This window comes from Strigops habroptila, chromosome 9 (assembly GCF_004027225.2).
Source record: "Strigops habroptila isolate Jane chromosome 9, bStrHab1.2.pri, whole genome shotgun sequence".
NCBI lineage: Eukaryota > Metazoa > Chordata > Aves > Psittaciformes > Psittacidae > Strigops > Strigops habroptila.
In genome coordinates this window covers 20,246,486-20,259,323 of record NC_044285.2, presented here as the reverse complement: position 1 = coordinate 20,259,323, position 12,838 = coordinate 20,246,486, and the positions used below count along the sequence as shown (strand labels likewise).

The 12,838-nt window shown below is 58.9% G+C and overlaps 1 protein-coding gene and 1 long non-coding RNA gene across 2 annotated transcripts; one reads left to right on the top strand and one right to left on the bottom strand.

Moving 5' to 3' along the window:
- Nucleotides 1-201: 201 nt before the first annotated feature.
- LOC115613251 lies at nt 202-1,411 on the bottom strand. The gene is made up of 2 exons (XR_003993322.1): nt 1,155-1,411; nt 202-523 (listed from the first exon to the last, which is right to left on the bottom strand). It is a non-coding gene; the product is annotated as an uncharacterized LOC115613251 (long non-coding RNA).
- LOXL1 (lysyl oxidase like 1) lies at nt 764-11,056 on the top strand. Its single transcript, XM_030498466.2, has 7 exons — nt 764-2,045; nt 7,533-7,641; nt 8,586-8,723; nt 9,233-9,389; nt 9,475-9,570; nt 9,958-10,073; nt 10,426-11,056. The coding sequence occupies exons 1-7, from the start codon at nt 986-988 to the stop codon at nt 10,430-10,432; spliced, it is 1,683 nt and encodes a 560-aa protein (XP_030354326.1). The 5' UTR covers nt 764-985; the 3' UTR covers nt 10,433-11,056.
- Nucleotides 11,057-12,838: the final 1,782 nt, after the last annotated feature.

Below are 12,838 nucleotides of genomic sequence, written 5' to 3'. Positions count from 1 at the left end.
GCATGGGCTGGATCCAGCTGGCAGCAGGGTTGGGGACCCCCCGGATTCATTCCTCAGGTCCCCGCTTTCTGTTTAGTATTCCCAGCCCTGAGTTACCAACCGGTCTCTGGTTTTATTCCCTGTTAAAACCCTTTTGCGCAGGATCCAGCCTCGTTTAGGAGATAATATCAAGGGAAAACAAACCAAAACAACAAATTGTCATAAAGAGACAAGTTCTGGGGGAAAACTCCTTTTTTTTTTTTTTTTTTGGCAGTTTCCCCTTTGAAACCCATTGAAAGCTTTTGTGAGTGAGTGAAGGTGCTCACCCAGGCCCTCACCTTGGTATCAGGCCTCTGCGTGGGACAGTCATCAGTGCAAACTGGGTCCCTTTAGGGGGAAAATGGGGTCCTTGCAAGCAGTCAGGATTGCGTCACGTTGCCCCATCAGGGCTTTCCATAAGCCCGACCCCTATTGCGAGGCCGTCGTATAAGACCGAAACCAGCCGAATTCGACCCAAATCCTGAAGGTGTGCGCCGTGCCAGGGCTAAACAAAGTGAAAAAGCCAAGTAAGTCAGGGTTTTGTCCCGAATGGATGCATTTTGCGTGCAGCCAGCACCTCGCCGCCCTTCCTCCCGGCCCCTGGAGGGCAGGATCCGTGCCGGAGGCGGTTCCTAGGACCAAAACCCGCCGTTTTCCCCCCAAATTTTTGAAGGCGTGTATCATTCCAGGGTTTAAAAAAAACGTGTAAAACAACCCGAAATTCCGGGGTTTGATCCGGAGCGGAAGCCTCGTACCTCGAGGCCGGCACCCTGCAGCGCTTCTTCCCGGCTCCCGAGGGCAGGATCGGTGCCGGAGGCGGTTCCTAGGACCCGGCAGCGCCGCTTCCCCCCACCTTCCCCGTCCCCGGTCCCGGCCGCTCCCCCGCCGGTAGCGCGGCCGCTGCGCCGGGCCCGGAGCCGCTGGGCCGGGGCTGGCGGCGGCGCTGCGGGGGGAAGGCGCTCCCGGGATGGCCCGGCGGGGAGCGTGGGGGCTGTGGGCAGCGCTGGGCTGCGGGCTGTGCCTGCTGGCGGCCGGGCAGCAGCAGGCGGGCGGTGGGCAGCCGTGGAGGCAACTGATCCAGTGGGAGAACAACGGCCGCGTTTACAGCCTGCTGAACACCGGCGCCGAGTACGTACCGGCGGGGCAAGAGAGACCCGGAGGGAACCGATTGTTGCTGGCGGGAGCGGTGACCGGCGGAGCGGGCAGCGTTCGGAGGCAGGCACCGGCCGTACCGCCGCGCCCGGGCTCCGAGACGGTTCGGGGGCAGACGCGGCACCCCTTTGGCTTCGGGCAGGTGCCCGACAATTGGCGTGAGGGACCGGTGGGCGACAGCACCGCTTCGCAGCGGGTCCGGCCTGCTAGTCGCTCCCGCCAACCTTCCTCCTCATCCTCATCCTCCTCCTTCGCCTTTGCCTCCGCCTCCGCCGGGCAGCCGGCGTACCCACAGTTCCCCTTCGCCCCCCAGTACGAGCCCTACGAGGCCCCCCGGGTGTACGACGAGGCGTACACCTATTACCGCAGCACCGGCACCGGCGGGGCGGCCGTGGCTTCGGCGGCGGCGGGCGCCAGCGTGGTGTACCCCTTCCAACCCCGGCAACGCTACGAGGACTACGGGGAGGAGCAGAGCCCCTATAGAGCCCAGGGGTACTACCCTGCGGCAGAACGCCCCTACGTGCCCATCTCCCCCCAGCCGGTCGATGGGCTGGACCGCCGGTATTCCCATAGCCTGTACCACGATGCGGGCGGCTCGCCGGAGCAGGGCAGCCCGGACTCGTACGGCAACCAGCAACCCGCCGGGCACGGCATCGCATCGACGGATAACCTCCAGGTTCCCGCCGGGACGGGGTACGGGGGCCAGTACCCACCCTACGAGCCGCAGCCGCCGTTCCGAGCGCTGGATCCTTACGGGGTTCCTCGCCCCGAGCCCTACCTGCCTGCCAGGAACCCCGAAATACCACAAGCCGTCCCGGATAGCCAAGCCCGGGTCAGCGTGGGAAGCGTCTACAGGCCCAGCCACGGCGGACGGGGTGAGTTTAGGGGGGCCTTGGGGTGGGTGGCAGCTCCCCGGGGTGGGATGATGCTCTGGGGCACCTAAGGGAGAAGGTATCCCTGAGCAGAGCCTTCTGCATCTACGGCTGGTGCCAGCTGCTCTCCAAGGATGCTGCCTATGGGGACAAATGTGGCCCAGGGGCCACCGTGGGACTATTGGGGCTTCTACATATTTCGGGAATGATATTTGAGGTGGTGAAAAAACAGGCAGGAAAGAGAAGGGGTTTGAAGGAGCAAATCCTGGTGGGGCTTGGGGTGGGTCTGTGCCATGTCCCAGGTCATCCCATCTTCGTGGGGTGGGTCTGTGGTCTGGGATGAGGGAGACACTGGTTGTGGGGTGGATCTGTGCTGTGTCCCAGGCCATCCTGCCTGTGTGAGGTGGCTGTGTGCTGTGTCCCAGGCCATCTCGTGTCCCAGGCCACCCTGTGTCCCAGGCCATCCTGCCTCCTGGGGTGGCCGTATGTCACGTCCCAGGTCATCCTGTATCTGTGGAGTAGCTGGATGACGTGTCTTGGGGGAACACCATGCTCCTGGAGTAGGATAGTGTCTCCTGGGTCACGCCGTGCACGCTGCCTTCCCGGATGTGTCCGTGCTGCCTTGCCTGGAGCCGATTGTCCCTATGGATGCATCGGGGCCGCAGCAGGGGACCAAAGTCACAGCAGGGACACTGTCATTTCTTGTCCTACTGACCCTGATGAAATCCTGTGGCTTTTGGCTGAGCCTTGCCCAGAGTGTTTTTTGCTCTGTGGTGGAATTGGAAGCAAAGCCGGAGGGCGTGAGGAGCAGCAGCCTGGGGAATCTGTTCCCTGTCTGTCCCTTGGGAAACCCATCTCAGCTGGAGCCTCTGGCCTGTCTGACCCCATGACCCATCCAGCCCCATCCCTACTTTCTGAGAAAACCCAATTCCCGAGGGTTGGGGCTGGGGGAAGCGTTTGTCCCAGCCCTGCCCCGTTGCGTGCGAGTGAGCAAACACAGCGAGAGCAGCCGGGTCAGCGCGAGGTCCGGCTGGCCCCGCCGCAGCCGTGTGGGAAAAGGGCTTGGGTTCCGGGTCTGCGCGGAGAGGATCTTCCTCTGGATCTCTGCCTGCATCACTGGGAGCAGCTGCTCCTGCAGGGTGAGGGATGTGGGGATGAGGGATGTGGGGATGAGGGATGTGAGGATGAGGGATGCAGGGGCAAGGGATGCAGGGATGAGGGATGCAGGGGCAAAGCATGGAGGGATGAGGGATGCTGGCAGTCCTGTGTCTCTGGGGATGACTGCCCTGCAGATGACCGGAGGTGACAGAGGGAAATGGGAAGATGTGGGCCAAGCTTAGCATGTTCCTGTTGGCAAAGGCTGCATCCTTCAAGGATCCCTGGAAGCTGGGCCAGGAGGTGATGGTGCTGTGGCTCTGCCCAGGGTTTCAAGGTGGACAACCCTCATTGTTGACCATCAATGGGACACTAACCTCTCAGTGCAGGAGCCTCCAGCCTCCTTCTTCATAAGGGAATAAAGAAGGGAATAAAGAGCATCTGAGCAGCCCACGGAGGTGAGACCCTGGGACCACCGCACTGCCTGGCCTCTCCTCCGGGTCACCTGCTGCTCTGTGCAGCCAAACATTGTCACCTTCTTGGGGGCCACCAGAATCCCTCCACCGCAGGGCCACCCTTCAGCAGATTCCTTAATTGGAGAAAACACTTTATAAACCCGAATCAGATGGCAATTATGCGCCTTAAGGTCTTTAAGAGCCTCCTAATCCCAGCTGGCTCCGCCAGGAATGTGCGGCATTCCTGGCCTCTTGCTGGGGCACCTGGGGGGTTAATTAAGCAATTAGATCCCACCGGCTTTTATGAGGGGGGTTATTTGGGCTGGTGGGAGCATGGCGGGCTCCTCCATCCAAACGAGCCTATGAAGACATCTTAGAAGAGGAGAGGGAAGGAAAGGGAAGGAAGGATAGGGAAAAGGGAAAGAGAAAGGGAAGAAGGAGGGAGAAAGATGAAGGAAATTGTTTCCAGTCTTAAATCTATAGTGGCCAGATCATGGTGGAGGTGGGAGAGGAGCATCTCACATGGCTTGGTTAAGAGAGGGGGATAAATGCACCAGACCAGGCTTTTGCAAGGAGATGGGGACACCAAAAGTCTTCACATCTCCTGGTCACGACTGCTGCAGAGGACCCCAGTGTCACCCAGGTCTTGCTCAGGGGCAGAATCATCTCATGCAAAGGAGGCCTTGGCTTGCGAAGGCGAATTCCACGTGGCATCTAAGCCATTGGGGCAGGTAGCCCACCCCTCCTTGTGGGGTTCACCCAAGGTGCTGGGGTTCCCACTGGTGCTCCCCATTCCCAGTCGACCCCCAGGCAGCATTTCCAGGGGCTTCCTCACTTCCCCCACCCGGGACCCCTGTCCTCTGCTTTCCTCTATCTCCAGCAGGTTTCTCACCTTGCCCTCATGCAAATAGGTCACCGGGGGTTGGTTTTTGAATGGGAAGGGTTTGGGAAATCCCATGGGGTGATGGAGATTTTGGTACCCCCTAAGCTTGAGTCATGGTGGCACCTGAAGATGCTGCCACCCGTGGATGAGGCACCTGGGCCAGGAGGTGGCAATCTGGCTGGGAAAGTCTCCCTTTTGTGAGCTTGGGAATAGGTTTGGGTTGGAGTTTCTTCAGGCATTTAACAACCACTGGGGATCCTGAGAAGATTCAGTGGGGACAGGATGGGATGAAGAGCAGTGTCAGGAGGTGCTGAAGGAGGGATGCTACAGGGATGGGATGGGACGGGACGGGATGGGAAGGGATAGGATGGGACAAAGGAGTGCACTAGAAGGTGCTGGAAGAAGGATGCTGCAGGGGTGGGATGGGATAGAATGAGATGAAATGGGATGAAGAGGGGTGTCAGAAAGTGCTGGAGTAGAGATGCTACAGGGATGGGATGAAGTGAAGAGGGGTGTCAGGAAGTGCTGGAGGAGGGATGCTGTGTGAATGGGATGAAGTGAAGAGGGGTGTCAGGAAGTGCTGGAGAAGGGATGCTGTGTGGATGGGATGAAGGGGTGCATCTCGGTCACTCAGTGTGTCCCCACATCCCCATCCTCACTGCTCATAGCTACCCCTTCGGTGTTCCCTCCATCTCCAGGGCAGGGGGCCAGCCCTGCCAGGCACAAGGAGGGAAGCAGCCCCCACCTTGGAAAACTGCTGGAGCTGGGATTTCTGGGCTGAGCCCGGCACACCTGCACAAACAGCACTGGGGAGTGGGCCTGCCTCGCTTTATTATTGCACTTTCCATGGGGAATGGGAAGGAAATCTCCTCTGGCAGCTCCCAGGGGCAGCTGAGGACCGTAGGAGGAAAACCAAACACCTTCTTGCTGTGGTTGTCCCATTGCGGAGGCAATCACGGGGGCTGCCAGGGCAGGAGGTGCCAAAGTGCTGGCTCAGCAAAAAGCCTCAGGATAGGGACACTTTGGTGCCCTTGCTGTGACAAGGGGACATTTGCAGGGTGCTGAGGCTGGGTCCTGCCATCCAAACCAAGCGGTTTGACCCTTCGCTGAGGCAAAAACCAGGCATGAGACCCTACAATAACAACGGGGCCATGCAGGGCGAGCTCCGCGGTGGGGGAAACTCCAGCTTCCCATTGGGAAAGGAGTCGGGTTTCTCTCTGGAGCGTCCAAGAATTTATTCTAAACACCAGCAGGGAGGAAAAGCTGGTTTATAAACGATGGCAAATGTTCCTCCCGCGAGCGGGACAGGGCCAGGGCTCTTTTCCATCACTTTTGTTAGGATTCATGGTTTTAAGGATAGGGGGGAAGCTTTTCCAAGCTCTCCTGGTTTCCCCCTAGTGTGTGCAGCCCCCCCCGGGTATTACATCAGCAGCGATGACCAAGCAAGCGGGGCAGGAAATGAGCTCCAATGGAGTGACGTGATCCCTCGAGGGAAGGCAGGCCAAGAAACAAGGAGGCATTGTTCTTTTAGCCCGTAGAGAAAGAGGGAGAAAAGGGGAGGAAAAGGGGGAAAAAAGGGGAAAAGGGAAGCTGGCTGGGTGTAAACGGAGGAGCTGGTGTAGCTGGAGTCCCCTGGTCCCTTGAAAGGGGATGGGGACATGGATAAGGATGGTGATGTGGAAGGTGATGAGGGGTGAGGATGTGGATGGGGATGCAGAAGGGGATGGGGATGGAGATGAGGAACGGGGTGAGGATGAGAATGGGGATGGGGATGGAATGAAGAGTGAGGATGATGTTGGGGATGGGGATGAAGATAGGGATGGGTATGGTGAAGGAATGAGGATGGGAATGCAGAAGAGGAGGAGGGCTAGGATGGGGATGAGGATGATGATGGGGATGAGGATGGGGAGAGGGATGAGGGTGGAGATGGAGAAGGGGATGAGGGTTGAGGATGAGGATGGGGGTGGGGATGAGGAGTGAGGATGGGGATTAGGATGAACATGTGAATGCAGAAGGGGATGAGAATGAGGACAAGGATGGGGATGAAGATTGGGTTGTAGATGAGTATGGGGGTGAGGATGAAGACTGGGATGGGAATGCAGATAGGGATGCAGATGAGGACAAGGATGGGAATGGAGACGAGAGTGGGGGTGAGGATGAAGACTGGGATGGGAATGCAGATAGGGATGCAGATGAGGACAAGGATGGGAATGGAGACGAGAGTGGGGATGAGGATGGGACAGGCTGGCAAGCTTGCAGGAAGGACGGATGCTAATGCTAAGCAGAAGTTGCTATGGAACAGGGCTTGGCTTTGCAGAGGGCTGTGAGGAGGGAAACTGAGGCATGGAGCACCTGGAGCATCCCCACCCTCTTCCTCCATCCCGGTCCCTCTTGAGGGGCTGATTCCAGCTGCTTTCCAGGTCGGAGGCTGTGGAGGAGCCTTTGGGGGTGTGAAAGGGAGTTGTTGGTCTCTGTAATGCTTTTGGAAAGCGAGGCAGCCCCCGCCTGTCCCTGTGGCTGTGTCTGTGTGTCCGCAGCTCACTTTGGGAGGTTCCTTTGGGAACTACAGGAAAGGAGGGATAATGGCACAGGAAGGGGGGGAAGGGGGGCTGGGGTTAGCAGAGCCCCCACTTTCACCTCTATTTTGGGGTGAAACCCAGGAAACATGGCAGGAAATAGGGACCCCACATTTTGGGGGGGGTCATGTCACTCCCGTCCCTGCTGCCACAGGGGTGGAAGCTGGGGGGCTCGGGGGCACCCCAATAGCCTTTGCAGGGCAGACAGGGCCAGGTGGAATCGCTTCCAGGAGGTTGTGGGTTGAGCAATCCCGCTGCAGGAAAATGGAGGATTGGGATTTGCCAGCGGGAGCCGGAGGGGTGGGGAGAGGAGGGGAAGGGAGGATTTTCCATCTGCAGCTTGAAATTAAAACAAGGTGGTGGTGGCCCAAGCAAAACGTCCCCACGAGGCCGGGGACGGCTGCTTCGAGAGGGGGCTGCTGCATCCCCAAGGGCTGTCCCCAAGGGCTGTCCCCAAGGGCTGTCCCCATCCTCCTGGCAGGTCTCCCCGACTTGGTGCCAGATCCCAACTACGTGCAAGCATCTACCTACGTGCAGCGAGCTCACCTCTACTCACTGCGCTGTGCTGCCGAGGAGAAGTGTCTGGCCAGGTAGGAGCAGCTGTGGGGCCAGGGGGACATGGGGGGACAGAGAGGAGAGTTGGGGTGGGGGGGGAGCTGGAGAGGAAGGATGTGAGGGTGCTTGGGGGATGTGTCGATGGGGAGGAGGATGAAGCAGAAGGATGGAGGAGAGGGGAAGGGAAGGGAAGAATAGGGAAAAAGGAAGAGGGAAGGGAAAGATAGGGAAAAAGGAAGGGGAAAGGGAAAAAGGAAGGGGAAAGGGAAAAAGGAAGGGGAAAGGGAAGAAGGATGGAGAAGGATGAAGGAAAAGGATGGAGGAGAGAAGGGATGGGGGAAGGGAAGGAGGGGGAACAGGAAAGGGGGAAGGGAAGGGGAAGAGAGGGGAAGGGGAAGAATGGAGGAGAGAAGGAAAAAAAGGGAAGTGGAAAGGGGAAAGGAAGAGGAAAGGGAAGGATAGAGAGGAGGGAAGGGAAAGGTGTAAGGAAAGAGAAGAGAAAAGCAAAGGGAAAGAGAAGGGAAAGCGAAAAAGGGAAATGAAAGGGAAGGGAAGGATAGAGAAGAAGGAATGGGAAAGGAGAGAGGAATAGGGAAAAGGAAATGGAAGAGGAATGGGGAGGAAGATGGAAAAGGAAAGGGGAAAGAAGTGGAAAGAAGAAAGGGGAAAGGAAGGGGAAGAAGGATGAAGGAGAGGAGGGTAAACGAGAGGAGAAGGAAAGAGAGAAGGGGAAAGTGAAGAGCTAAGGGAAGTTTGATGCAGAGCACAGAGCACAGAGCAAATCTAAGCCAAAGGGAGGTGTCTGGCGGGTGCTGCAGAGCAAGGACCTTCTCTCCTCTCCTTCTTCTTCCCTAATTTCGCTTTTCATAGAGGAAACGCCGGGGGTTTTCCTCCTCAGGGGCACTGGGGGTCTCCTGCTCCCCGGGGCAGGAGCCGCGGGCAGGGGGCACAGTGGCACTGACCCTGTCCGTGTCCCCAGCACTGCCTACACTGCTGAAACCACCGACTACGACGTGCGGGTGCTCCTGAGGTTTCCACAGCGTGTGAAGAACCAGGGCACGGCCGACTTCCTGCCCAGCCGGCCCCGGCACAGCTGGGAATGGCACAGCTGCCACCAGTGAGTGTCCCCAGGCCCCTCCTGCCCATCAGCCCTCCTTCCCATCACAGTTTGGTGCTTCTGCAAGGGCATTTCCCCCCTTCTGTGGCTCTGCTTTGAGATCTTTGGGGTGGGGGTGTCACCTAATTTCACTTCTTTATCCCTAAAGCCACCAAGCTCCTGCAATTAATAGAATCACAAAATGGTTCTGGTTGAAGGGACCTTAAAGCTCATCCAGTTCCAGCCCCCTGCCATGGGCAGGGACACCTTCCGCCAGAGCAGGTTGCTCCAAGCCCCTGTGTCCAACCTGGCCTTGAACACTGCCAGGGATGGAGTATTCAGGACTTCTTTGGGCAACCTGTTCCCAGACGTCCCCAAGGAGGAAGCTGGCAAGCTGGTGTGGAGCCAGGGTTGATGATGACCCCTCAAAATCACATCTGGGGAGCAGATGATGCCATTTTGGGGGTGAGGGGGAGGGTGGGGGGGGTGTGTGTCGCCCTGACTGTCTGTCCCTTCTTTTCCCTCACCAGGCACTACCACAGCATGGATGAGTTCAGCCACTACGACCTGCTGGATGCCACCACAGGGAGGAAAGTGGCTGAGGGCCACAAGGCCAGCTTCTGCCTGGAGGACACTACCTGTGATTTCGGCAACCTGAAGCGTTACGCCTGCACAGCCCACACCCAGGTTCATTGAGGGGATGCTCAAAGACCTCCTTGGGGTGTCATCCCTCTGCCCCCAGCACAACCTGAACCCCCTTTTGTCCCTGCAGGGCTTGAGCCCGGGGTGCTACGACACCTACAACGCTGACATCGACTGCCAGTGGATCGATATAACCGACGTGCAGCCAGGGAATTATGTCCTAAAGGTGAATGGGGTTGTTGGGGGGAGATTTTTAGGGGCAAAGAATACCAATTTGGGGTCACCTTGGGATCTTCTCAACCATGGGGTGCTCAGGCATTGGAACAGGCTGCCCAGGGCAGTGCTGGAGTCACCGTCCCTGCAAGTGTTCACACACCGTGTAGCCGAGGCCCTCAGTGCCATGGGTTAGTGGTGGCCTTGGCAGGGCTGGGGAATGGTTGGACTTGATGATCTTAAAGGTCTTTTCCAAAGTGGTTGATTCTATGATTCTGTGATTGGGTTTGGGACCACACACCTATTTTGGTGCCATCCATTTCACATGGGTTTAGGTGCTTCTCATCCCCTCTCTTACTAATTTTTACAGTGTTTTTCTTTCCCTTTCCCCCGTTTTTAGGTTCAAGTGAACCCCAAATACATCGTCCTGGAGTCAGACTTCACCAACAACGTGGTGAGGTGCAACATCCATTACACTGGGCGCTACGTCTCCACGACAAACTGCAAGATTTCCCAGTAAGGAGATGTCCATTTGTCCTCTACCCATCTGTCCTTTTCTGTTCTCTTGGCCATCAAAACCCCCCAGGTATAGGGCTCAGACCCCTTTTTCCTGCCTTTTATCCAGTTTTTCTCCTTCAGCACCATAAAGAAAACTGGATTTGGCGAGTGGGGGAGCTGGGGGTTGGTGTCTCCGCTCCCTTTTGGGATGTTTATATTGAGTTTCCTGGTTCTTCCAGGGAAGAAGAAAGATTAATTTTATGAGAACTCCCCTTTCTGCCTTTAAAATAACACTTTAAAATCTTTTCCTAAGTGCATTCCCCAAATCCCGGGATTATTTTTCTTATCTTTCCCGTATGTCTCCTTTCAGATCTTGATGGGAGCAGGGCCAGAGGGACCTCACCTGCCCTCACCTCTATCCCCCTCTCAACACAGTGCCTGAGCTGGCTCCTCTGTCCGACCGGAGACCATCAGCAGCTCCTAAGACCCCCCCAGAAAAAGAGAACCCCCCTATTTCTTCACGTTAAAAGGAGGGGAAGCGAGAATGAGTCTTTGAAATAGTTTTTTATACTTAACTTTTCTTTAATCTTTTGGTTTTTATCCCATTTCCTAAGGGAAACCGATGCTGGAATAAAGGCAGGGGCCCATAAATGCTGTATAAAGGATGTAAATCGCATATTAGCCATAGAAAGCTCTGTAGTCTTTAACCCCTTTGGCATCTTCTTATCTGGGGGGGGTGTCTCCAGTGATGCCACCTCCTTGGGAGGGGAGGAGACAGCCTGGATTTGGAGGTGCTGCCCGGGCAGGGATGCTCTGATTACTTCTGGGACCAAAGGTGCAGGGAATCCCGTCACCTTAACGCAAGGCTCGCTCTGTCTGTTTGGAAACAAGGATGGAGTCCTTGAGATGACTGGAAATCATGGGGTGGTTTTTTAGGATTAATATTTTTATTATTTTCACGAGCTTTAAAACCAGAACTCATTAAAACACGTTGCTTTTGAGAGCTTGGTGTTTAACTGAGGGCACGATAGCCCAGCAAAGGATGTCTCCAACATAAAGGCATTGGGGATCCCTCCCAGGAGGCGTCCCAAGGGAAAGCTGCCGCCTTTTTCACAGTGGCCTTTATTTAACCCTGGGTGCTGGGGAGCAAAGGGCACATTGGATGAGGGGGTTGGGAAGGATGTGCTCCTAAAGACACCCCAAGTGCTCCTCACTGCCCTGGCTGGGGTGGGGTACATGGTCATCTTCTCGGGTGACATCCATTATGCTTTGGGAGCCACAGCCTTGACGCAAGCTCCTGCCCCCGCCCCCTTATCACCCCCCTTCCTTCTGTCCCCCCAACCCCTGCCTCCCCATCTTCTGTCCCCCCATCACTCGCCGCCATCCCCAGCAGCGAGGGACCGGCGACAGTCGTGCCTCGGAACCCGGCCTGGAGGACCTCGTTGGCGGCCCTCGGCTCTGGGGACTGCAGCCTCTCGGGCACGGAGGCGCAGCGAGGAGCCGGCAGCTGCAGCCCCGAGCCCGGGTGAGGGGCGCCGGGGAGCTCGGCGGGGCTGAACTTAAAGCCCGGAGACCCTCCGCCGGCCCCAGCGCCACGGCGGAGACTCGGCCCCAGCCCCCGAGGGTTGCTGTGTACACATCGTACGCGTGATAATGTAACACCGCCGCCGCAGCGGCTTCATTACCGCCCGCAGCCCCGCCGTGAGCCGGGCTCGGCACCGCAACCCCATCGCCCTGCGCCCGCCACCAGCTGCCCTGCAGACCCGGGCAGCGGCCGGGCCCCGCTCGGCGCCGCTCCAGTCCTGCCCCGGCCCTGCCCCGCATCCGCGCCCCGGGACACCGCGGGGCGGCAGCACCGGCTCCGGCAGCATCGCCCGGGCCCGCGGCCGCCGCTCCGCCAATCACGACCCGCCCCTGTACGGCTCCGCCCAATCCGGGCCCGTCCTTTCGATCCAGCCCTCGCCCCGCTGCCGCGCAGGACCCGACTGTACCGGCGCCGCTCCGGAGGGCGGGGGGTGCCCCTTGCCCCGCCGCGCTCCCAGAGAGCTCCGGACCGGAGCGGCGGGGTCGCCGCCAACTGAGGTCCTTCCCGGCCCTGGGGGCTTGAACGGGAATCGGGAGCGGCCTCGCTGCGAAGCGCCCGCTCGCCCTTCCCGGGGACTCAACACCCGCTCCCCGCCCGCGAGGCGGCAGCACCGGCACCGCTCCGGTCTGGGACCGCCCTCACCCCGCCCAGCCAATCCCAGACCCGCCAGTACGCGCCCGTCTACACTCGCCCCGATCGCGCCTCGCCTCTTCAATCCGGTCCCGCCTCTCCCGTCTCCACTCAGCCCAGTTCCCGGCCCGGTAGAGCCCGCCCATGTCCGCTCCGTCCAATCCCGGCCCGCCCCTTCAATCCAGCCACGCCGCTCCCCGTCCCCGCGGAGCCGCAGGCGTTGCGGTCCCGCTGCCTCAGGCCCCTGAAGCGCATGTTGGGCCCCGGGGCTGCGGTACGATCGCGTCCAGCCGCTCCGGGCGGTATCAGGCAACGGCCCCGCGGAGCCCGCTCCTTCCCCTGGCCCAGCCCCTTCACACTCCCCAGGACATCCCGCGGGAAGCCGGGAGGGAGACGGTGGCCCCGAGGGCAGCCGGGGTCTGTCCCCAGTGTCACTCATGAGCGGGGCGGCTCCAAAACCAGTCCCAAGCGGGCTGATACCCCGGTGGAGATAGGGGGGGTCCTGGCACGGCATCCAGCCCCGGCACGTCCCCAGGGTGCCATCGCAGAGGGAGCTGCATGGACGAGG

What these genes read in the sequence shown, in the direction of transcription:
- LOXL1 (XM_030498466.2), top strand. Translation starts at nt 986, where the DNA reads ATGGCCCGGCGGGGAGCGTGGGGGCTGTGGGCAGCGCTGGGCTGCGGG. An exon ending in GAGGAGAAGTGTCTGGCCAG is followed by an intron (nt 7,642 to 8,585) that starts GTAGGAGCAGCT and finishes CCGTGTCCCCAG; the next exon opens with CACTGCCTACACTGCTGAAA. An exon ending in CCTGCACAGCCCACACCCAG is followed by an intron (nt 9,390 to 9,474) that starts GTTCATTGAGGG and finishes TTGTCCCTGCAG; the next exon opens with GGCTTGAGCCCGGGGTGCTA.